The 25,586-nt window shown below is 46.5% G+C and overlaps 2 protein-coding genes across 2 annotated transcripts in view; both read left to right on the top strand.

Annotated features, from left to right (window-relative positions):
* Nucleotides 1-898: 898 nt before the first annotated feature.
* Nucleotides 899-3,533, top strand: FAM187B (family with sequence similarity 187 member B). Its single transcript, XM_063943948.1, has 2 exons — nt 899-2,054; nt 3,211-3,533. Exons 1-2 carry the CDS (start codon nt 1,228-1,230, stop codon nt 3,530-3,532), a joined length of 1,149 nt encoding a protein of 382 aa, XP_063800018.1. The 5' UTR covers nt 899-1,227; the 3' UTR covers nt 3,533.
* A 6,656-nt stretch (nt 3,534-10,189) lies between these two features.
* MAG (myelin associated glycoprotein) overlaps nt 10,190-25,586 on the top strand; it is a 236,526-nt gene continuing 221,129 nt past the window's right edge. The window contains exon 1 of the mRNA XM_063942280.1: nt 10,190-10,248. The gene's annotated coding sequence lies outside the window, so the exon portion shown is untranslated. The remainder of the gene's footprint in view (nt 10,249-25,586) is intronic.

Here is a 25,586-nt window from a genome sequence, read left to right on the forward strand (position 1 = left end):
ATGAAACTTTATTTATAGGGGGCGACACATGTGGTCCGCAGCGCTGTGCAGAGGGCAGACAAGACAGTACAGGGTAGCACAGTCACAATATAGTAAACTGTACAATACAGTATACAATTATCAAACAAAACTACGACTCCATACAGTTGCAGAGACAAGGGGAAAAATTCAGCGCAAGCTGAAACGGGATGCCGCCCTGTGGAAAGCCGGACAGTCGGCATGCCGACTGACAGGGACTATTCCCACTCGTGGGTGTCCACGCCACCCATAGAGTGTGAACAGAACCTGTGGCGAGTGCATAGAACAATGGGCTTTGTTGCGCTCGCCCCCGCCGGCAATCTAAACACGGGGATCCCAGCGTCTGTATGGTGACCCAACTGCAGGTCACCCATACCCAACCCCTGTGCCCTTAGGCTTGGGCACAACTAACAGGTTTTAGAGGCACTGAAAGAGGTACGAAACAAAGACAAAGAAGGGGTGGAGTCCAGGGGGCAGAGAGCCCAAGGAGGAGAGGTAGAGTGTAGCTGATGGGAAGGAGTAGTAGGTGATCAGACTAAAGGGAGGAGGGCCCTGCTCACAGGAGCTTACATGCTTACACCAGTTCTTGTGTTTAGCACAGATAGCACATAGCTACTGTTTGAAACCTCTTTGTTATTTAAGCGCTTTGCGGTCTATTTACTAAGACTTGGACGGATATAAAGTGGATGGAGATAAAGTCCCAGCCAATCAGCTCCTAACCGTCATTTTTTAAACCCAGCCAGTGACATGGCATTTAGGAGCTGATTGGCTGGGACTTTATCTCCATGCACTTTATCTCCACCCAAGACTTAGTAAATAGGCCCCTTTGTGAGGTCTGTGTCTGATGTATCTTTATGATGTCAGTAGCTGGGGGCGGGGCCAATATGGAGTGACATGTACAGGTGGATGTTCCTTCTGATGTGGCCTCCCTGGAAATCCAGGTTTGACTACATCTGATTGTCCCATAACTCCAGATTATCGTTTACCCCACTTATTTTACCATCTGAGACTGCAAAGTCCTCTTTGCTCCAAGGTAAAGGCCGATATACGACCGCAACAGGTTTAAGAACATTGAGTTATGGATTGAATCAGAATATGAATGTGTGCCCATCATCAGCATTCTATGTTCTCATCCATTCCACAGTTAGTTCAGTAGTGGAACAGGCACTCCGTGTGGGCCCTAACAGGGGGTAAATTATAGGCAAGTCAATGACACAGGAGCTCCATACAATATTTATGGTGATCTTAGTTCTTGAGATTACATCTGTTAGGGGTGGGGCAGATATAACGTTACAATGCCCAGCTCATCGGCCCTGTAGAACTGCTTTTGCGTCATATAATCCTGTAATCCTAAAATGCCAGGACAGGCCCAAAAACACCTTGATTTCTTGGCAGTATCTTGATGTTTACCAACCCCATGCCCAGGCTGTGACTTTCATACAAAGTAACGGTTCAGTTCCACAGAATAATGAGCAAGAGCAGTTAAAGGCCCTGGATTTGATGTCACGATCTAAGCTGGTATCTGGAGATCTTCAGATGTTGTCCCCAAGAGTAGAGGACACCGGAGTGTACACCTGTAAGGATGGGGAGAAACACCTGGCCTATTATGAAGTTGATTTCCAGGATGTTAAGCACATTTACATCTCTCATGCTAGTCTCAGACAGAGGGTCCAGCCTAACACGACTGTTGACCTTGGAAATGAAGGAACAATGAAGATATTTACTGTATGGACCGACTGGCAACCTTGTGACCGCTGTCAAGGTCTTGGCGAAAGAAAGAAAGTAGGTTTTTGCTATGCAGAAATGACTAAGGATTCAGTGGTTTCTGAGGGATCCACACCATGTGGCCTTTTAAGGTCCACTCTCAGGCAGGTGCCCTTCCTTCACCCACCTGAACTAAGGATTGAGATGTGCAGGAGGCCTTGTGCTGCAATCCCATCTATGGATAAAGAGATTCCGTATCTACACCTGGACAATTATCTTACTTATCTCCATGCTGACGCCTTGTTTAAATGTCCTACTGCCTCCATCTACAGGTAAGCCTGAACTTTCTTTACGTTGTGGTTAGAGCACTATAAGTCATGTACTGGACCATCAATGGTCCTATGGAATGTTCCCTCTCAATGTTCCTGTCGCCTGTTGCCTCCTTCTTCTCAGTGTCAGCGGCCAGAGCCCTTTGTGGTAGCACCTTTTGGGGTATTAAAAACGGGTGACATTACGGCCCTAACCCTAAGTCGCAAGCAGCTCCGTGTGCGGCCACAACTTGCGAGGGTTAGCAGACTGCGGTTGTGTGGTAGCGAATATCCGCAACTATGCCTCCTGCAGTGAGATTGGACGGATCTCAACCGGTTCTCCGCGCGTATGAAATAGGCGGTTCTGGATGTCAACTGAGCTGCAACATTGAGAACGTGCGTGAGTGGACCACATCGTGGTTGTGACGTAAGTGTGCAGCCAGTTTTCCAAGCTGTTCTGAGGCAAGCATATGACGAAGGGATGTCCGTTTCAGAGAGATCTCTTGCACTCAGCGTGGGGTAGGGGTAATTGTTGATACTATTGATAACGGTTGCAACTGCGGACCGGAAAAGGGTGTCCGGTGCGCAGAGCCGGCCCTAACTAATATGATGCCCTAGGCAAGATTTTGGCTGGTGCCCCCTAGCACCGCCGCTAGTTCTGCAGGAGATACCTGGCATGAGTCAGTTGGCAGCTCTGCAAACGTTGGGCGCCTTTTGTTTATGAAAATGTATCTTATCTGCATTACTATGTGGCTAGGACGCACAAGCAGCTTCTGCTGATTAAAATTATATGCAGCATGCCTATATTCTGTGTGCGACTGTGGCTGTATCTGCATATGAAATGTTACATTGCAGTGATTTCCAGGAATACACTGCAACATAGCATTTCGTATGCTGATACAGCCGCAGTCACACACAGAATATAGGCATGTCGCATATCATTTTAACGAGCAGAAGCTGCTGGTGCCCCTAAGCATACCAAATGCCCTAGGCATTTGCCTAGTTTGCCTATGCCTAAGGCCGGCTCTGCCGGTGCGACTGTATGCATGAAGCCATGCAGATACTCCCAATAGCATAAGGATTCAAACCTGGCTGCAATGCCTGGCTATATGTACCTGAAGTTTATTGGGGAAATGTATTGCTTGACTTTTTACATAACTGATTGCGTTTTCATTTGCAGACCCGTGTACTGGGAACATGGAAAAAAATCTTTTACGCGCTTACTACAGCTGACTAAGAAGATGTCGTATGTTTTGGACGGAACGACTGGAGGTGGGGTCCTGTCTATTACATTGCTCAACAAATCAGACGAGGGAGTCTACAGATGCTACGTAGATGGTGTCGAGACTGGGAGGTTCCAGGTGACCTTCCCTGACACCCGGGATACCGCAGTGCAGCAGTCTTACTCCCTGGTTGATTATCTGCTTATCGGGCTGTTTGTCTTTGTGGTTTTCTTGATATTTTTTTCCATTTTCCTGGTTTGCCTGACCCGTCACGATTAACACAAAGCACAACGCAGTTATACACTCTGAATAAAGTGTAACATTGTCTTGATGTGTTGCTGCCAATGTGTGTGTTTTTATTTTTATCTTCTTTATTACTACATTCAGTATTACACGGTCGAGTCACATAATTATGACCACCAGGTAATAGCCAGAGTAACCGGCGTGTGCAACTCGGACAGCAGCTAGACGGGCTGAAATGTCACTTTAGACACACGTCTGGTAGCCCCCAGGTTCATTTTGATGGTGAGCTGCTCCACTGTAGTGCGTCGGCCCTCACGCACCTTCATGGCCGACGTTCCCTTCTCACATCAGTGGCACGTGGTGCTCCACAGTTTCCACGTCGGTTATCCGCAATGGTGTCACTTGTCCAGTCACGATACACCTTCACCGCAGCAGCACGTGAACTGTACATAAACTGCGCTGTTTCAAAAATGCTGCCACCCTTGGCCCGACAGTATTTAGTGTTGAGGGTGGTGGCAGTGCCCAGCAGGGGACAGAGCAGTGGGCAGACTGAAGTGACCCGGAGTATGCCTGTGTGCGGATGACTAGATTGGCTGCATTTTTGGCACAATGTAGAGTTGAACGCAGGCTGTTTGCGGCTGAATCTCGAGTGTCTTTGATCTGTGAATACTGCCTGTCTGAGCATACGGGACATTCATACTTGTACATAACTCGGTCACTAATCTGCAGGCTAGTAAGGGTGATAGTAGGACGCAGAATGGCCACGTAGATGTAGGCTGAGACGTGACCCGAAAATGTCTCTGCAAACACGGATACCTTTTAATAAACAGAAAGCAATAATGAGGATACAGGGGGTTATTCGGGTTTCTAAGCAAACCAAAAAAGCACACTAATGGGCAAAACCATGTGCACTGCAGGTGGGGCAGATGTAACATGTGCAGAGAGAGTTAGATTTGGGTGGGTTATACTGTTACTGTGCAGGGTAAATACTGGCTGCTTTATTATTACACTGCAATTTAGATTTCAGTTTAAACACACCCCACCCAAATCTAGCTCTTTCTGCACATGTTACATCTGCCCCACCTGCACTGCACATGGTTTTGCCCAATAGTGTGCTTTTTTGGTTTGCTAACAAACCTGAATAAGCAAATTTGCTAGCAGTTGGGCAAAACCATGGGGGTCATTCCGAACCGATCGCTCGCTGCAGTTTACCTCAGCGCAGCGATCGGGTCGGAACTGCGCATGCGCCAGCGCCGCAGTGCACCGGTGCATGCCAGACGGCCGAAGGCCGTCGTTGCCTAGCGATCGCCTCTAAGGCAGAGGCAGTCGCTGGGCAGGAGGGGGCTGGACAGCGGTGTCAAGTCGCCGTTTCGGGGACGCGGTCCGGCCAATGCAGGCGTGGCCAGACCGTTGGGGGGGCGGGCTGCGGCGGCTGCGTGACGTCACACGCAGCCGCTGCGACCCGGGGCAGCGAAGAAGTTCTCCCGGCCAGCAGCAGGAGCTGTGCTGGCCGGGAGTAATTTCTGAAATGCAAAAGCATCAATGCTGTGCGATGCTTTTGCATTTCTGCGGGGGGAGGCCGGCACTGACATGCAGGGCGGACTAGCCCTGTGCTGGGCGTCCCCCCCCTCCCCCCCGCATGTCTGAGTGCCTGATCGTAGCTGTGCTAAATTTAGCACAGCTACGATCAACTTAGAATGACCCCCACATGTGCACTGCTGGGGGCAGATGTAACATGTGCAGAGAGAGTTAGATTTGGGTGGGGTGTGTTCAAACTGAAATCTAAATTGCAGTGTAAACATAAAGCAGTCAGTATTTACCCTGCACAGAAGCAAAATAACCCACCCAAATCTAACTCTCTCTGCACATGGGGGGTAATTCCAAGTTGATCGCAGCAGGATATTTTTTAGCAGTTGGGCAAAACCATGTGCACTGCAGGGGGGGGCAGATATAACATTTGCAGAGAGAGTTAGATTTGGGTGGGTTATATTGTTTCTGTGCAGGGTAAATACTGGCTGCTTTATTTTTACACTGCAATTTAGATTGCAGATTGAACACACCCCACCCAAATATTACTCTCTCTGCACATGTTATATCTGCCCCACCTGCAGTGCACATGGTTTTGCCCAACTGCTAAAAAATTTCCTGCTGCGATCAACTTGGAATTACCCCCATGGTTTTGCCCAACTGCTAACAAATTTGCTGCTGCGATCAACTCTGAATTACCCCCATTAAGTTAATGCAAAGAAAGCTGGTGTGCGGGGTAAGCAGCACACGGCAAGAATATACCTTTCATCAACTGGTATACGGATAAGTGTCGTGAAAATGGGGTCAGAGTTGTCCATCTGAAATCACAGGTCCTAACAGAAGGCAGGTATGTGACTACCTATGGTTCTGCAGGGCCAGGTGAGAAGACAGCTGCTGGAGGATATGCGGTCAGTCTGTCCTATGTAACCGTGCAGTGTCGGACTGGGGCAAGAAGGGCCCACCGGGGAAATGCCGTGGTAGGGGCCCATGCTTAAGGGTGTGGCCAGGCAATAGTGGGGGTGTGGCCAACCACCACAGAGTCCAGGCCAACCAGTAGAGAGTGCATGGGCTGGGCCACCATGATAAATATATATATATATATATATATATATATATAGTGTATATATATATATATATACACTGCTCAAAAAAATAAAGGGAACACTAAAATAACACATCCTAGATCTGAATGAATTAAATATTCTTATTAAATACTTTGTTCTTTACATAGTTGAATGTGCTGACAATAAAATCACACAAAAATTATCAATGGAAATCAAATTTATTAACCCATGGAGGTCTGGATTTGGAGTCACCCTCAAAATTAAAGTGGAAAAACACACTACAGGCTGATCCAACTTTGATGTAATGTCCTTAAAACAAGCCAAGATGAGGCTCAGTAGTGTGTGTGGCCTCCACGTGCCTGTATGACCTCCCTACAACCCACACACGTGGCTCAGGTAGTGCAGCTCATCCAGGATGGCACATCAATGCGAGCTGTGGCAAGAAGGTTTGCTGTGTCTGTCAGCGTAGTGTCCAGAGCATGGAGGCGCTACCAGGAGACAGGCCAGTACATCAGGAGACGTGGAGGAGGCCGTAGGAGGGCATCAGCCCAGCAGCAGGACTGCTACCTCCGCCTTTGTGCACAGTAAGACTCGCCTCTAGTCTCCAAACCTTTAAATGTTCCCTGAAAACTCACCTCTTCAGACAAGCCTATCAAATTCCAGACCCACCCACATAACCTTCAGTGCTTCCCTATCTAATTACATCCTCTGTAGAGTATTCATAACATCACATATCTTGTCTTTCTTTAGTCTCACACCCTCCTGACACTTGGATAACTTTGTGGGGTATCATCATACAACCCATTAAGAACCTAGCAATCTGGTGCACCATTATGCAATAGGTAGCATCTATCCTTGTGTATCTATGCCTATCTCCCTATAGATTGTAAGCTTGCGAGCAGGGCCTTCCTACCTCTATGTCTGTCTGTTTTTACCCAGTTTTGTTCTATTACTGTTGTTCTAATTGTAAAGCGCAACGGAATATGCTGCGCTATATAAGAAACTGTTAATAAATAAATAAATAAATAAGGAGGAACAGGAGGAGCACTGCCAGAGCCCTGCAAAATGACCTCCAGCAAGCCACAAATGTGCATGTGTCTACTCAAACGATCAGAAACAGACTCCATGAGGGTGGTATGAGGGCCCGACGTCCACAGGTGGGGGTTGTGCTTACAGCCCAACACCGTGCAGGACGTTTGGCATTTGCCAGAGAACACCAAGATTGGCAAATTCGCCACTGGCGCCCTGTGCTCTTCACAGATGAAAGCAGGTTCTCACTGAGCACATGTGACAGACGTGACAGAGTCTGGAGACACCAAGGAGAACGTTCTGCTACCTGCAACATCCTCCAGCATGACCGGTTTGGCAGTGGGTCAGTAATGGTGTGTGGTGGCATTTCTTTGGGGGGCCGCACAGCCCTCCATGTGCTCGCCAGAGGTAGCCTGACTGCAATTAGGTACCGAGAGGAGATCCTCAGACCCCTTGTGAGACCATATGCTGGTGCGGTTGGCCCTGGGTTCCTCCTAATGCAAGACAATGCTAGACCTCATGTGGCTGGAGTGTGTCAGCAGTTCCTGCAAGACGAAGGCATTGATGCTATGGACTGGCCCGCCCGTTCCCCAGACCTGAATCCAATTGAGCACATCTGGGACATCATGTCTTGCTCCATCCACCAACACTACGTTGCACCACAGACTGTCCAAGAGTTGGCGGATGCTTTAGTCCAGGTCTGGGAGGAGATCCCTCAGGAGACCATCCGCCACTTCATCAGGAGCATGCCCAGGCATTGTAGGGAGGTCATACAGGCACGTGGAGGCCACACACACTACTGAGCCTCATTTTGACTTGTTTAAAGGACATTACATCAAAGTTGGATCAGCCTGTAGTGTGTTTTTCCACTTTAATTTTGAGGGTGACTCCAAATCCAGACCTCCATGGGTTAATAAATTTGATTTCCATTGATAATTTTTGTGTGCTTTTGTTGTCAGCACATTCAACTATGTAAAGAACAAAGTATTTAATAAGAATATTTAATTCATTCAGATCTAGGATGTGTAATTTTAGTGTTCCCTTTATTTTTTTGAGCAGTGTATATATATATATATATATATATATATATTAAACACTGCTTGTGTGTGCATGGTAATGTAGAAGATTAATAACAGGAGGAGTTGGGCCCACAGGCAGTGGGGCCCACTGGTGGTTTCCCCTGTTCCCCTGTGGGCCAGTCCGACACTGTAAACGTGTGAGCTATGTAACTAATTGCTCCTAGCAGGTCCCCCCCAGAGGAGAAAATGACTCTATAACAAGGCAGACAATGGCTCCTTGTAGGGGCCAAGTGTCATCATATAGTGCATTGATGATGTCCCTAACAATGACTAATGTTTATGACTCATGGGCTCTCGCTAATAATCTGACTCTTTGTTTAGGTGACATACACCCCCTCACTGTTACCCCAGCAGTGACAGACGGTGCCGGCACAAAGTAACCTGCCGCTGAGCCACACGTGTGCGCAGAGCAACTTATATAATGGGCTGCAATAATAAACGTATACATCCTCAGAAAGACACATTACATCCCTGCCTGTGATATTAGGGCTATCCAGGCACCGGAACCTTCGCATACGGGATCGCAGTGGCAGCCTGAGGCATGCCCTGAAAATGATTGCAACACACCTGCGTTACTGCAGACACTCCCAGTATCACCCTCAAAGGGTCACTGACTGTCAATCACGTTGCAAAGAAATCCTCACTGGTCTGCAGGAAGGCACAGTTACGGTTAGGCTGTGGGAGGGGGAGATTAGGGTTATACTGTGGAGAGGGGTGGTGGTTAGGTTTAGGTTGTGGGGTGGAGGGTTATAGTTAGGCTGTGGGTGGGGCGGTTAGACTGGTCATCTGCTAGCCCTTAGCTGTCCTTGAGCGCTCAGAAAGGTGGAAGAAGTGAGTTTGAAGAATGGGCACTTCCCTGCGTATGGTTCTGAGTGCGTATAGGGAAGGATCTTGCCGATCTTACGGTTGACTGATAATAGCATCTGATGGTTGGCCCTAGACCATCAGTAACAGCAAAAACTCCAGTAACTTAGGAGAGTTCCTTGGAAAGCTCTGGTAGTGGTCAACAAATCAGATGGTGGCAAATTTGGCTTTCTGCTGGTAGGAGCCAGGAATCAGGAGATTTCGGTGATGTCCAATCACCCACTTTGTGATCTGCAAGATCGGCCAGGCAGGGTAAAACAAGACCAAGGCTCAATCCAGCAGGACAGGCCCAAAGTCTGGTGGGCGACCTACAAGAAAAGCATCTTGGTAAGCTGTCCAACCAAGGTCCACAGGTTTCTTTAAATCATCTGGCACTCTACAGTGGATACTGCAAGTCATGAGGTACAGTAGGAAACGCGGAAGCCTAGCATTCGACTACGACTACCACCAACCCTCGGCCCAGCATTGGTGATTTTATGTGGCACCACAGAGCTTTTAAGTCAGGCCGTATGGTTAGAAACACGTATATGTCACACGTGGCCAAGAAAACAGTGTTTTTCATCAAATGTGGACCATAATATACCAGACCTTGCTCCATGCATTGTAAATAAACCACACTACACCTGGATACTTATGATAAAACCCAGTGTATTTAAAAAAAACAAAAACAAAAAAACAACAACTTATTGTCAGTAGTTAAATGGAACATGAATGAGGGTCCAACTAAGATGTATCTTGGGTAAACATTGATAGTCTTAAACTAAAGATGGGTGGCCTGGTTAGTCTGCTAAGTTCATAGAGCTTTAACATAAGCATCTTAAAATGTTTTTTAGGCTTTTAAACATCTTGGAAGTTGGTAGCGGACATCCAAGTGACATACTGTTGTTTTCATTCCTAAAGTGTTTATATACTGGTCTCTTTCTCTTTCTCTGTATCCTCATTCATCTTCTGCTGCTCAGGTCCAGAATCCTGAGAGAATCAGAGGTTAAAGGAACCGAGTGCAGCCCACACAAAGCTCTGCTTGTGAGTTACAAGGAGACTTGGTCGGTGGGGACAATCCTGACCGCTCCTTTGTTCCAGGCAGAGGGTGGTATCGCTTGGTACTGTTGGTGTGTAGACCAGGGATGACAGAGGGAGCATCACATTGTGACTGGCAGAGGATATGGCAAGCCTTCCTGACTGATCGCTGGTGAGTGCGTCTTATGAAAACCCTAAACTTAGTAAAATATGTTTTGTATTTCTTTTATTTCTCATATTTGTGTTATTTAGAGAAACAAACCTGTTTATTGCAGGGTTGTCTGTCAATGTACAAAGGCATCGGGATGGAACTGTTAGGCAACCTATATCCTCACTTTTAGTAAGTTGTTCTTGATGTATAGATAGAGTATAATGCACAATCCCTGCAAGTTTGTTTAATTTTACCCATTGCTGCTGTAGTGGTCTCATTATAGTGTTGGTAGACCGGGGACTGTAACCAGTTATTTAAAAATTCTAAACTTTGTGGGGTATATTTACTAAAAGTCGGGTTACTTGGGTCGATGTTGATCGATTTTTGGTCAATGTCGAGTCGATGTTGGATCGATTTTGTGTTTCAGGGTCTAAATCGCACTTACTCACAGATGATTTTTGACACTGTTTAAAAAAAACTGTGTCAAAAATCATCTGTTAGTAAATGTGGGATTATGGGCAGATGTATTAAGCCTGGAGAAGTGATAAAGCTGTGATAAGTGCAAGGTGATAATAAAGCACCAGCCAATCAGCTCCTGTCGATTTACATGTTGGAGCTCATTGGCTGGTGCGTTATCACCTTCACTTATCACTGTGTTATCACTTCTCCAGGATTAATACAGGACTTCATACAACACGACTTGTATGTTATTGTATTATATTTTCAAACGATATAATTTCATTTACAACATACAGTACAGTAGATGATCGTGTCGATAATGTGCAGTATGCAAGAATATTTAGCAGCAGATATACTAAGCCTTGGCGGGGGGGGGGGGGGGGGGGGAAGATTTATCAGAGTCTTAAGAGAAATAAAGCGGAGAGAGATAATGTACCAAACACTCAGCTCCTGTCATTTTACAGGCTGTGCTAGAAGTATTACAGAGGAACTGATTGGTAGTTTATCTCTTTACTTTATCTCAATTTTCTCTCTTTTTCTCTCCAAGTGCTGATAAATCCTAAAGCCTGCTATGAATCCCTGGAAGTTTATGTCTTGCTGTGAAATGTGCAATAGCACCAGTGTCTCTTCTGTCTTTTACTTGGAGGTGTTAGTACTGTAGTTGTATACTTACAACTGTGTAAAGTGAGCTGTATTATGGGGGTCATTCCGAGTTGTTCGCTAGCTGCTTTCGGTCGCATCGCAGCGATCAGGCAAAAAATCGGCACTTCTGCGCATGCATATGGGGCGCAGTGTGCACGCGCATCGTACTTTCACAAAAGCTGACGTAGTTTCACACAAGGTCTAGCGACGCTTTTCAGTCGCACTGCTGGCCGCAGAGTGATTGACAGGAAGTTTTCAGGGAGTGTGCAGAAAAACGCAGGCGTGCCAGATAAAAATGCAGGCATGGCGGGGGAAACAGAGGCGTGGTTGCCCGAACTAAACAGTCTGAAGTGATCGCAAGCTAGGAGTAGGTCTCGAGCTACTCAGAAACTGCACAATCTTTTTTTTGTAGCAGCGCAGCGATCCTTTCGTTCGCACTTCTGCTAAGTTAAGATACACTCCCTGGGTCTGGGACTCAGGGTCGACAACAAAAATTTCGACACACCTTAGGTCGACGCCAATTGGTCGACACACCTTAGGTCGACATGGACAAAAGGTCGACAGGAACAAGGTCGACATGGAAAAAGGTCGACATGCGTTTTTATGTTTTTTTGGTGTCGTTTTCTTCGTAGAGTGACCGGGAACCCCAATTAGTGCACCGCGTCCCCTCGCATGGCTCGCTTCGCTCGCCATGCTTCGGGCATGGTGCCTTCGCTCCGCTACCGCTTCGCTCGGTACAGATTACCGTTCCAATCGTAGTCCACGTGGATCGTTAAGTATGAAAAGGTTCAAAAAAAAAAAGAAAAAAATCGTGAAAAACTCATGTCGACCTTTTTCCATGTCGACCTTGTTCCTGTCGACCTTTTGTCCATGTCGACCTAAGGTGTGTCGACCAATTGGCGGCGACCTAAGGTGTGTCGACCTTTTTGTTGTCGACCTGGAGTCCGGATACCCACTCCCTGAGGACGGCGGCCTAGCGTTTGCACTGCTGCTAAAAGCAGCTAGCGAGCGAACAACTCGGAATGACCCCCTATGGACATTTGTGTGTGTGTATGTGTATGTATGTATTTGTGAACACATAAAGAAAGTATTTTGTTGCTCTATTGCCTTTGGAGACAGAAGGTATACAATCAGTGTAATGTCTATTACTTTATTTTGACTTACAAGTGACTTATCCAGTATGGTTTAGTTGTTTTTTTTATCAGCATAGGCTTTAAAAAACAGCAGCCAATCAGATTTTGGCTTTCATAGTCTCACTTGCACTACACGGATACAAGCTGATAACTGATTAGGTTCTGTGGTTTCAGTGTTTCTTTGCATTTCTAACACTCAGTGGGGCAGATGTATTAAGGGGGTAATTCAGACCTGATCACTGCTGTGTGTTTTTGCACAGCGTGCGAACAGATCTGAACTGCGTCTGAGCCACAATGCGCAGGCGCGACGGACCGCAGCAGCGGGGATCGCCGGTCAGCGATTGGTTTGTGTGAAGGATCCATTCGCACAGGCGTTCGCAAGGAGATTTACAGGAAGAGGGGGCATTTGTGGGTGACAACTGACCATTTTCAGGGAGTGTCTGGAAAAACGCAGGCGTGTCCAAGCGTTTGCAGGGCGGGTGTCTGACGTCAATTTCGGTCCTGAACAACCTGATGTGATCGCAGCGGCTGAGTAAGTCCTGGCCTGCGCAGAGAATGCATAAAATCAGTTTGTACAGCTCTGCTACACATACGATCGCACACTTGCCCAGCTAAAATATACTCCCCCTGTAGGCGGCGACTATCTGATCGCAGCGCTGCAAAAATCGCAGCCTAGCGATCAGGTCTGACTTACCCCCTAAGCCTGGAGAAGTGATAAAGCAGTGATAAGTACAAGGTTATAAAGCACCAGCCAATCAGCTCCAATATGTAAATTGACAGGAGCTGATTGGCTGGTGCTTTATCACCTTGCACTTATCACTGGTTTATCACTTCTCCAGGCTTAATACATCTGGCCCACTACTGTTAGTAAACAGCACGCAACGTCTAGAATGGAAATCTTAAAATATTTCTTTCTTCCAAATACATAGAGGTATAGTAACTTGTTCATGTACTGTAATTGGGCCCCTGGATTCCTTGTGGCACCATATATATAAAGCATAATAACAATACTAATATACTGTGGGGGTCATTCCGAGTTGATCGCACGCTAGCTATTTTTTGCAGCGCTGCGATCGGGTCAAAACTCGGCAAAACTGCGCATGCATATGCACCACAATGCGCAAGCATGTCATACGGGTACAAAGCGGATCGGTGCTGGGTGATGGATTTAACGAAGAATCCATTTGCACAGCTGATCGCAAGAAGATTGGCAGGAAGAAGGCGTTTGTGGGTGTCAACTGACCGTTTTCTGGGAGTGTTAGGGAAAATGCAGGCGTGTCCAGGCGTTTGCAGGGCGGGTTCCTGACGTCAATTCCAGGGACCGGACAGGCTGAAGTGATCGCAGCGGCTGAGTAAGTCCAGAGCTACTCAGAAACTGCACAAACTGTTTTTGTACCGCTCAGCTGCACACGCGTTCGCACACTTGCAAAGTGAAAATACACTCCCCTGTAGGCGGCGACTATCTGATCGCAGCGCTGCAAATAATAGCTTGCAAGCGATCAACTCGGAATGCCCCCCCCGTGTACTCTTTTACTTGCAAACCAGCAACGGACCTTAAATTAGGTTTACAATGGTTATTCTACTCTTTTTTGAATAAACTCGACACCCATGTATATCATATGGAGGTTCTCTCCAGGTACACCCCATTTGCCTGAAGCCAGCAGCCATCTTTGCATTGATCACACTATGCAGAAAATGTACACGGCCAATAATCTGATCACCTACAGTGGGACATTTCCATCTACAACCCATCATATGAAAGCTGATAGGATTTGAGATTTTGCAGTCAAGTCCATTGGTCCTGTAACCGTCCCACATTTTAGAGGAAGGTAGAGATGACCAAAATTGTGGTGTCATTCGATTTTCCTGGCAGTACAGGTGTTTTCCAGATGAGTTTCGGCGTCGGACCTTCCAAGTTCTGCTTTTCCATTTCACGTAACTGCCCAGATTGCCAAAGATAACACATGATCCTTAATTGCATATTGATTGTGATTGTGTAAAAGAATGGAATTGTTCAGCCAGCTAGTAACACTAACCAGAGCCGGCCCTAGCCAATATGATGCCCTAGGCAAGATTTTGGCTGGTGCCCCCTAGCACCACCACTGGTTCGGTCTCTGACCTTGCACCTCTTTCTCAGCACCATCACCCCTCATCCATAGCAGTCCTTATTTTGGGGTTTGTACCCCTATATTTTAAATAGGAACAGTTTGCACATTTGGTGCACAGCCCAAAAAGGGGTGTGTTTTTGCTGGCAAGGGGCATGGCCACACAATAGTAACCCCAATTCCAATTACTCCACACAGTACTGCAACTTTATTCACATTTGATCATGCGATAGTGTCCATAATTCATATTACATCCCACAGTAGTATCACTTTACCTTATAAACGTTACTCCTCACAGTAGAGCCCCTTATTCACATTACATCACACTGAATTGCTCCTTATTCACATTACACCATACCCTATTGCTCTTTATTCACATTAGATGACACAGTAGTGCTCTTTCTATACGCAACACCACATAGTAGAGCAAATTATACACATTATGCCACACAGTAATGCCCCTTACACATATGAGACACATTATTAATGTCCTTATAAACAAAATGCGCCTTACACATTATGACAACCTTTATTAATGCCCTTTTACACGTAATGTCCCTTACACATATGCCGCACACTATTAATGCCCTTATACACATAATGACACACATAGTGCTCCCTACACATTTGCTGCACATTATTAGTGCCCCTATACACATAATGACACACATACAGTAGTACCCTGTTACTCATATGCCGCACATTATTAATGCCCTTATACACATAATGACACACATAGTGCCCCTTACACATATGTTGCACATTATTAATGCATTTTTACATGACACACATAATGCTCATTACACATATTCCAAACACTACTGCACAACCAACCCACTTACATGCACACAACACTCACACTGCCACTGTGACCCCAGAGCCGGATTAAGTCGTTGGGGGGCCAGGGGTACTTAAAACAGTGGGGCCCCTATGTAAGAGAGGAGGGGGAGGGGGGGGGCGCGCGGTCACTCACATACCATCTAGTGAACGAACTGCGCTCCCGTCCCCGCCAATCGCACAGACAGCAGAGCAACGTCTCAGCTCTCCAATCATGCATGAATGAAGCAGCCTGCCGCTCAGCCATTGGGGCAGCCTACTTCACTCATACGTTATTGGACAGCTGAGCCATCACTCAGCTGTCCTGTTTGTACGGCCGAAGAGAGATCCGATCTGTGGTGTGGCAGGGGTCCTTTTGGGAAGGGGGGCCCGGGGGTACGTATCCCCCCTTAATCCGGCTCTGTGTGACTCCTGCCTCTGCTTGAATACAGATGTGTCCTCATAAATCTTGCCTCAATGCTAACATTGGGCACATTTATTTTTATGAAAATGCATCTTATTTGCATTGCTATGTGACTAGGATGCACAAGCAGCTTCTGCTGATTAAAATGATATTCAGCATGTCTATATACTGTGTGAGACTGTGGCTGTATCTGCATATGAAATGCTACACACAGAATATAGACATGCTGCATATCATTTTAATCAGCAGAAGCTGCTGATGCCCCTAGGCATATCAAATGCCCTAGGCAATTGCCTAGTTTGCCTATGCCTATGGCCGGCTCTGACACTAACCCTAACCCTATTGCACATGAGTGCGCATAACCCGTGTTGCTGTTTGGTGTAAAAAGGCCCAGTTGGAATAATCCGGGTTGAGTGACCTGGTATTACAACTCCGGTAGCTTGCAGGGTTGAACACGGGTTCAACCCGACAAGCTGTGCTGTGTAAACGGGAAGCCGGGTCACATCAACCCGGCTCCCGTTTACAGTGTATATACGGGCGGTGCTTGGAGATCATGTGATCTCCAAGCACTTCCACCGCCCCGTCACCACTGATGTCACCAACCCGGGTTGGAAAGTGCAGCGGTGGGGGGCCTGAGGCGGGTCGTGCCCGGGAAGCACTCATGTCAGGCTCCCGGGTGTGATCCGCTCTAATGTAGGTCTAAAAGGGGTATAATATAGCTCCGGCATATTCTGTTGCGCTTTATAATTGGGAGTAAAGCAGTAAGAAAACGAGGCTGGGTAATAACAGACAGAGAGGTGAGAGGGCCCTGCTCGCAGGCTTACAGTCTATAAGGAAATAGCCATTTTATACTTGATAAGAGCTACAAGGGCAAACTGGTCCTGGTGTCACATGGATGAAATGTGTAGGGATGAGCGGGTTCGGTTCCCTGAGAGCTTGGGGATCCGAGCCCCGGATCCGAGTCAGGCTCGGATCTCCCTGCCTGACTCGGATCCTCATTCGAGGCAAAACCTCAGGATCCCGCTGTTGGATCCTGAGGTTTTGCCTCGGACGCCAGTCTCTATAGTAACCTATGGAAGGCCACTGATTGGCTGAGAGAGCCATCTGTCACTGCTCTCAGCCATTCAGTGTCTCCCCTAGGCTACTATGTGCAAGATGGATGCCCCCACAGTGCTAATAGCACCGCTGCCCGCACTGCCGACACTCCCACACTGCCGGCACTCCTGCACTGAGGACACCTTCAGCACTCCCACACTGCTGACACTGCCGGCACTACCACACTGTGGACACTGCCGGCACTCCTGCACTGAGGACACCTCCAGCACTCCCACACTGCCGGCATCACTGCACTACGGAAACCCCTGCACTGCCGACACTGCCTGCACCACCACACTTAGGACACCGCTGGCGCCCCTGCACTGCCGACACTACTGCACTGAGGACATCGCTGGCACCCCTGCATTGCCGACACTGCTGGCACCACCACACTGAAGACACCGCTGACAACCCCGCACTGAGGACCCTCTCTCACAGTAAGTGCACTATTGGTGTATCTAACCTGCACTGTATCCGACATGTACTGTATCTGACCTTGCACTGCAGCCAACCCTCAATGTATGCGACACGCACTGTGTCCAACCTGCACTGTAGCATGACCTGTATCTAACCCACACTGTATCCAATCCGCACTCTGACCTGCACTGTATCCGACCCGAACTGTAATCCACACTGTATCTGACCTGTACTGTATCTCGCACTGTATCCAACCTTGCACTGTAGCCAACGCGCACTATATCCAACCCACACTGTATCTCTCACTGTATCCGACCTTGCACTGTAGCCAATGAGCACTATATCCAACCCACACTCCAACCTGCACTGTATCCAACCCACACTGTAACCTGCACTATTTCCAACCCGCACTGTAACCTGCACTGTATCCTACCCACACTGTATCCGACCTGCACTGTATCCGACCTGCCCTGTATCCACCTGCACGTATCTGACCCACACTGTAACCTGCATTGTATCCAACCTGCACTGTAACCCGCACTGTGACTGACCCGACTGTAACCTGGTCAATATTTGACTGTATGTCCCAAAGTATTCGGCACTGTACTATGCAGGTACAGAATGCTGTTTTTTGTGATTGGGGAGAATTTGGGGAGCAGCTCAACAAAATGGCTGATTGATCAGGGCTTTACATGGGCACAGAGTGCAAGACATCAGTGACGCAGGGCCCCCAGGAGGGAGGTACAGACTGGGCACTGAGAATAGGCATGTGCTGAGGGCATATGCACTTGTGTAGAGGGCATCAATGTCTGCTGTTGCTATTTTACACATGGTTTCTGGGGGATATTCTTTGCTGTTTGGTAACAACTTTAGAGCAATGATATTGTACACATGAGTCTCAGGAAATGTCTGTGTTGGATTGTTTTCTATTGATAGTACTTGTGAGTTGGTTTGATTGGTTATTGCTAATACAGTACTAATTTGTAAATTACTGCTGTGTGTTTGTGACGCTGCTCTGTTGCTTAGTTTAGTCAGCCAGGCTTTGCCCTATGTTGGTGAACAATATTGTGAGGTGTGAGGTGGTCAAAATTGACTGGAAATGAGTGGAGATTAATGTTATTGAGGTTAATAATATTGTAGCTAGTGCTGCTGCATACACAGTTACACACTATACAATTATCGGCCTGATCATGCCATTATTGGCTGACCAGTCCGATCAATGTATTGTCTGTACTCAGCTTTACTCCTTGAAATTATTCGAGTTTTGGAGAAAATGTGTCAAAATATTATTATTTTTTAATTCCCAATCCTGCAACTCTATCAATGCTTTAATAAATGCTTTCAATCAATGTGCAATCAATTGCCATAATTGATCAACTCTTATACTTAATCCACAATCCAGCCAGCTGTGTCCGTTATTGTCCAATGAGACGTAAGTCACATGACATGAAGGTGTCATAGAGGCAGGAAATGCAGCTACGTACCTGTTTAACAGGTCAGCTCCATATTTATGTAAACAGGAAAACCAGTTGTGCCAGCAGCTTGTAGCAGCTCTTCTGTCAGAATAAGCTGCTGTCCTGAGCTGGAAATCCTACACGCTGAGAACATGACACTGGCTTGTATGAAAGGACCTCACACATACCTGTCAGGGAACAACATAGGCCATGAACCCAGTCCTGCAAACCCCTCTTCCAGCAAGCCACACCAGTGTTTGCTGCCGGAGATCAGAACAGTCCCAGAAAGACAGGGGGGTAAATTTACTAAGATGGGAGTTCTATTAAAGATGGGATGTTGCCCATAGCAACCAATCAGATTCTACTTCTCATTTATCTAGCACCTTCTAGAAGATAATACCTGGAATCTGATTGGTTGCTATGGGCAACATCCCATGCTAAATAGAACTCAGGGACTGCTGATAGTAGGGTTTTCAGATCATCCCTAATAAGGGACGCATATGAGTTATACAGATTCTGTAGCTGTGTGACTTCAAAGGGTAGATTTACTAAAGCTTCTAAAAGAGACAAGTGTTGGTATTGCCAGCGACCAGTCAGAATCTGTCTAGAATTTTTCGTCTTGCAGATCCAGGTTGTGTGTGTGTGTGTGTGTGTGTGTGTGTGTGTGTGTGTGTGTGTGTGTGTGTGTGTGTGTGTGTGTGTGTGTGTGGGGGGGGGTGTTGCATCATCATCTTATCTCGCTTGCATCGGGAGTCCCTCCTCCTCGGCCGCCGCCATCTTCCCAGTGATATTCCGGAAGATGGTGCATGTGCACTTAAGAGAAAAGAGTCTTTGCATTCATTGTGCAGGTTGACACACCATTTTTAAGTTTTTTTGGTGTCGTTTTCGCTGTCAAAGTACGTGGAACCCCAATTAGTTTACCACGTCCCAAAGCTTCGCCATGCAGGTTACTATTCTCAGTCATTGTCCACGTGGATGGTAAAGCATGAAAAACATGATTAAAATGCTAAAAAATAAACCCCAAAAGATGTGTTGACCATATGTGTGTCGACCATTTGAACATGTCGACTGTTTGTACCTGTCAACCATAAGCACTGTCGACTTTTTAAATGTCGACCTTTTGACCATGTAGACCTTTTGAAGGAATCCGGCCTTTAGGTCGACAGTAAGTAGGTCGACAAGGTCGACCACTATTAGTCGACAGTAAGTAGGTTGACATGGTTTCTAGGTTGACATGTTCTAGGTCGACACGACAAAAGGTCGACAAGAGTTTTTCACCTTTTTTTTCTTCATTTTTTTAACTTTTCATACTTTACGATCCTAGTGGACTATAATTGGGAACGGTAACCTGTGCCGAGCGCAGCGGCACCGGAGCGAGGCACCTTTGCTCGCCATGCGAGGAGACACAGTACATTAATTGGGGTTCCGGGTCACTGTACGGAGAAAACGACATAAAAAAAAAGTAAAAAAAAACCTCATGTCGACCTTTTCTCATGTTGACCTAGTACATGTCGACCAAGAGTCCCCGTCGACCTACTTACTGTCGACCAATAGTGGTCGACATAGACACTGTCGACCTAAGTCTAATCTACCTAACATACCACACCCCTTTTGACCATGTCAACCTAATGCATGATGCCCATTTGTGGTCGACGTAATGACTGTCGACCTTTTCATAGCCCGGTAACACTGTCACTGTAAGACATGAGTATGACTGAGGAAGTCTCTGAGCACACACCTGAAGCTGACCTCACAGGGGAGCGGTTATGTGTCACAATGGCAATGAGACAGGACTGCTCTCGGTGATACTTTTATTCACTTGAAAGTGAAACTACTGACTCCACCTGTGGAGCGAGTCGGCAGGAAAACAGAGTGAGAGGTTGTTGTCTGCTCAGCCAGGAGGCGGCATCTCACAGCCAGGAGCTGACTCTTCATATAGACATTCCTGTAATGTAGCCCTGCGGCCATAAACGTACAATCATCATTTGTTAGATAAATAAACCACCAGCAGTCCCAGAATAATAACAATATAAATCATTCACACCGTGGCTATATTATATTAATGCGGGAGATGGTTGTGGCTCATGCCGGGACTTCCAGATTCCTAAAGATCAACGGCATCAGCCTGAGGAAGCGGACAGGACACCACGAAACGCGTAGCGATTAGCGGAGAAGACTCACGCAGACGGAGTAACATCTATTTATCCTTTCAAAGCACCGTTCACTTTTATTTTTTATTTTAGTCTTTATGTTGTTTTTATTGTGTACATTTTTTTTTATATATATAGTTATTTGTTTACAATTGTGATGGAGCAAAATCCAAACTCTTAATATAGAGTTGTTTGTATCAATGCGAGTTTTATGTTTACAAATAAAAATGATTTTTAATATACACAATCCTGGTATCAAAAGTATCGTTTAGATGTAATAATTGAGGGTTACAGAGTTCACTCTGTATCTCTTCACTGATAATCAAAATACCATAAAACCGACGGACATCGGGAGCATAAATTCATGTTCATGGAGATTTTATTGGACAGGAAGTGTGAGTATAACCTATAGCAGTGGTTCTCAAACTCGGTCCTCAGGACCCCCACACGGGTCACATTTCCCAGGTCTCCCGGCAGGTGCTCTGTGTATCACCAACTGTCACTTTAAAAAAAAAATCCACAGATCACCTGGAAAACATGAACTGCGTGGGGTCCTGAGGACTTAGGGGTCTATTTACTAAGCCTTGGATGTAGATAAAGTGGACTGAGATAAAGTACCAGCCAATCAGCTTCTAACTGTCATGTCACAGGCTGGGTTTGAAAAATGACAGTTAGGAGCTGGTTGGCTGGTACTTTATCTCCATCAACTTTATCTCCATCTAAGGCTTAGTAAATAGACACTTGAGTCTGAGAACCTGTGAAGAAATGGATTAACTTTCCATGAGGATACACACTATCCATAGGCAAACGCAGGGGGGGTTTCTGGTTGCCTGGAAACCCCCCACCTCTTGGCAAGTGGCTCAAATTATAACAACAATAGCAATGGTATATAATATGAAGGTAGCTGCCAGGAAGAAGAGATAGAAGCCTTTCCATGAGGTGGGAGAGTGTGTGCTTAGAAAGTGCACTTCTGTCTACTACTGGTTGTATTATGTTTGTTTGTTTGTTTATTTATTTAGTATGGTATGTTTAACCTTTTCCTGACCACTTATCTTATTTATATTGTTTAAATATGTTTGATACAGCCTATACTATAGACAATCTATAGCGTTAAATATTAATACTGTATCCAATGTATAAAAAGTACCAATGTTCAGGGTCATTACTAGGTTCTTCTACCGCGCCCCCAGACTCCTGCACTTGCTCCGCAGAGTGGGGAGATTATGGATTGCATTTGGAAACCCCACTCTAGAAATCCTGCGTTTGCCACTGCTATCATTATGTAATTCGTTCCTGTGCATTTTACACCATACAGTGTTTCAGCGTCATGGTCCCCTCATCTCTTTGTTGCATAGTAACCCCCGGTGGACAATGGTGACTGATTGTCCAACGTACTATCTAGGGCGAGTGAAAGCGATATACACCCTTGGAGAGAGATAAAGTGAAATTGACCAAAGCAACCAATAAACTTCTGTCATTTCAAAGACCGTGCTAGATAAATCTGGGACATCACGACCATCGTGACTGTGATTTCCCCAGCGGCTGCAGCCACAGTAGCGGGCTGAGGGTAGGTGGTGGTGATGGTGGTGGTGGTGGTGGTGGGGGGGGGGGTACACACTAGGGGATTTAATCTACATTTCCCTAGTGACAGCTCCTCTCTGCAGCCGCTGGGTGGGGGTCCTGCCATGCCGACACATCAGCAGTGACCGGCAGCATGGCAGAAACTGGGGGAAGGTCAACAGGATCAAAAGATTGACAAGGTCAAATAATCAACAGTGAAATGGTCGACGTGGACTTAGGTCAATCGGGTTAATAGGTTGATAGGGTTAAAAGGTTGATATGCAAATGGTCAACACAGAAAAGGTCGACACATTTTATTGTGTTTTTTTTTACCCTAATCCTATCACTAACCCTCCCCCTAGTGCCTTATCCTAACCCTCTGTGTCAACCTTTTCTGTGTTGACCATTTGCATGTTGGTTTTTGATCCTGTTGACCTTCGTGCATCTCGGCCATTTAACTGTTGACCTTTTGACCCTGTCGGCCATAGGGTGTCGACCTGCCACTGATGGTCTCTCTATTTACTGTTTACCGTGCGGAAGTGCAGTATTTTCTCTTCCTGCAGTTCTCTATTTAGTTGTGTAACTGGAGATTTGCATAAAGAAATAACACTTTTAAGACCCAGCTTGCCCGGACTGACGGTGATTTCAGCTCAGCAGCAGCATATTCTGCATTCCGGAACACGTCCTTTCTTGATCTGACATGAGAACAGTCTTTCTGCCTAATAGTTATGACAGTCCCTGAGATAAATATAGTTTGCAGTCCTCATTTCCTTGGAAGGGGGCAGCCCCACAATGATTCTTTCCCTAAGAAGCATACTGTAACTCAGTGGTTCCCAAACTGTGTGCCTAGACACCCTGGGGTGCCGCGGAGCTCTTGCAGGGGGGCTCATGACCAAATTACATTATTTATTGGTCATAGAGATAGGTAAAACCAGTGCTGGTGACCAGAGCCGGCCTTAGGCATAGGAAAACTAGGCAATTGCCTAGGGCATTTGGTATGCTTAGGGGCACCAGCAGCTTCTGCTGATTAAAATGATATGCGGCATGCCTATATTCTGTGTGTGACTGCGGCTGTATCTGCATATGAAATGCTACGTTGCAGTGTATTCCTGGAAATCACTGTAATGTAGCATTTCATATGCAGATACAGCCGCAGTCGCACACAGAATATAGGCATGCTGCGTATCATTTTAATCAGCAGAAGCTACTTGTGCGTCCTAGCCTTATAGTAATGCAAATAAGATGCATTTTCATAAACAAAAGGCACCCAACGTTAGCAGAGCTGCCAGCTGACTCATGCCAGGCATCTCCTGCAGAACTAGCGGCGGTGCTAGGGGGCACCAGCCAAAATCTTGCCTAGGGCATCATATTGGTTAGGGCCAGCTCTGCTGGTGACTGCAAATCATAAAACCTGGACACTCAGAAGCACAACTGTGCACCAACACATAACTGACGCTAAGGGTGACAGGTGGGCACAATTTACTTAATTTAAATATAAAATAAAAAATGTCTTAAAAAAAAAACAACTTATATCCTAGGGCAGTGATTTTCAACCTTTTTTTACTTGCGGCGCACCGAACAATATTTTAAAATTTCCAAGGCACACCATCGGTTCCCCACAGAAAAAACTAAACACACATTGGCCCTCACAGTAAAAAACAACAAACAAAAAAACCCACACGTACATTGGTCTACGCAGAAAAAACAATCCCCACATAAATCAATCACATTTCTCCCCACAAAAATCCTGTTGCTCCGCACATGAATTATTCACATTGTTCCCCCAATAAATCCATACATTCTTATTCTCCCCACATAAATCCTATTGAAATCCTATTGTTCCCCACAGGAGAAATAAAAATGAGATTTATGGTAAGAAGTTACCTTTGTTAAATCTCTTTCTGCGAGGTACACTGGGCTCCACAAGGATAGACATTGGGGTGTAGAGTAGGATCTTGATCCGAGGCACCAACAGGCTCAAAGCTTTGACTGTTCCCAGAATGCACAGCGCAGCCTCCTCTATAACCCTGCCTCCCTGCACAGGAGCTCAGTTTTTAGTTAACCAGCCAAATGCAGTAGCAGGAAAAGAGACGACAACGGTTAGTGGCCACATACACCACACTCTCACGACAGGAGAAGTGTCAGCGGCTAATGCCATACCAACCCTAAGAAGCTAAGTGCGTCAGGGTGGGCGCCTTGTGGAGCCCAGTGTACCTTGCAGAAAGAGATTTAACAAAGGTAAGTTCTTACCATAAATCTCGTTTTCTGCTGCGGGGTACACTGGGCTCCACAAGGATAGACAATGACATTGGGGATGTCCTAAAGCAGTTCCTTATGGGAGGGGACGCACTGTAGCGGGCACAAGAACCCGGCGTCCAAAGGAAGCATCCTGGGAAGCGGCAGTATCGAAGGCATAGAACCTTATGAACGTGTTCACTGAGGACCACGTAGCCGCCATGCGCAATTGTTCAAGGGATGCACCACGCGGGCTGCCCAAGAAGGTCTGACAGACCGAGTAGAATGGGCCGTAATGTGAGCAGGAGCCGACCGACCAGCCCTCACATAAGCATGTGCAATCACCATTCTAAACCATCTGGCCAAAGTCTGCTTGTGAGCAGGCCAGCCCCGTTTGTGAAATCCAAACAGTACAAAGAGAGAATCAGATTTCCTAATGGAAGCAGTTCTCTTCACATAGATACGGAGAGCCCGTACCACATCCAAAGACCACTCTTTGGGAGACAGATCAGGAGAAACAAGTGCCGGAACCACAATCTCCTGGTTAAGGTGGAACGAAGAAACCACCTTAGGTAAATATCTGGGACGATTCCTAAGAACCGCCCGGTCACGGTGAAATATCAGATATGGGGAACTACAGGACAAGGCACCCAAATCCGACACTCTTCTAGCTGAAGCAATAGCCAGCAGAAACACCACCTTAAGGGAAAGCCACTTAAGATCAGCTGAACCAAGAGGTTCAGACGGAGACTCTTGTAACGCCTCCAAAACCACCGACAAGGATCCACAGGCGGGACATAGGGAGGTTGGATACGCAACACACCCTGAGTAAAGGTATGCACATCCGGTAAGGTCGCAATTTTTCTCTG

This window comes from Pseudophryne corroboree, chromosome 10, assembly GCF_028390025.1.
Source record: "Pseudophryne corroboree isolate aPseCor3 chromosome 10, aPseCor3.hap2, whole genome shotgun sequence".
Classification (NCBI taxonomy): Eukaryota; Metazoa; Chordata; class Amphibia; order Anura; family Myobatrachidae; genus Pseudophryne; species Pseudophryne corroboree.

What these genes read in the sequence shown, in the direction of transcription:
- FAM187B (XM_063943948.1), top strand. Translation starts at nt 1,228, where the DNA reads ATGACACAGGAGCTCCATACAATATTTATGGTGATCTTAGTTCTTGAG. An exon ending in CCTACTGCCTCCATCTACAG is followed by an intron (nt 2,055 to 3,210) that starts GTAAGCCTGAAC and finishes TTTCATTTGCAG; the next exon opens with ACCCGTGTACTGGGAACATG.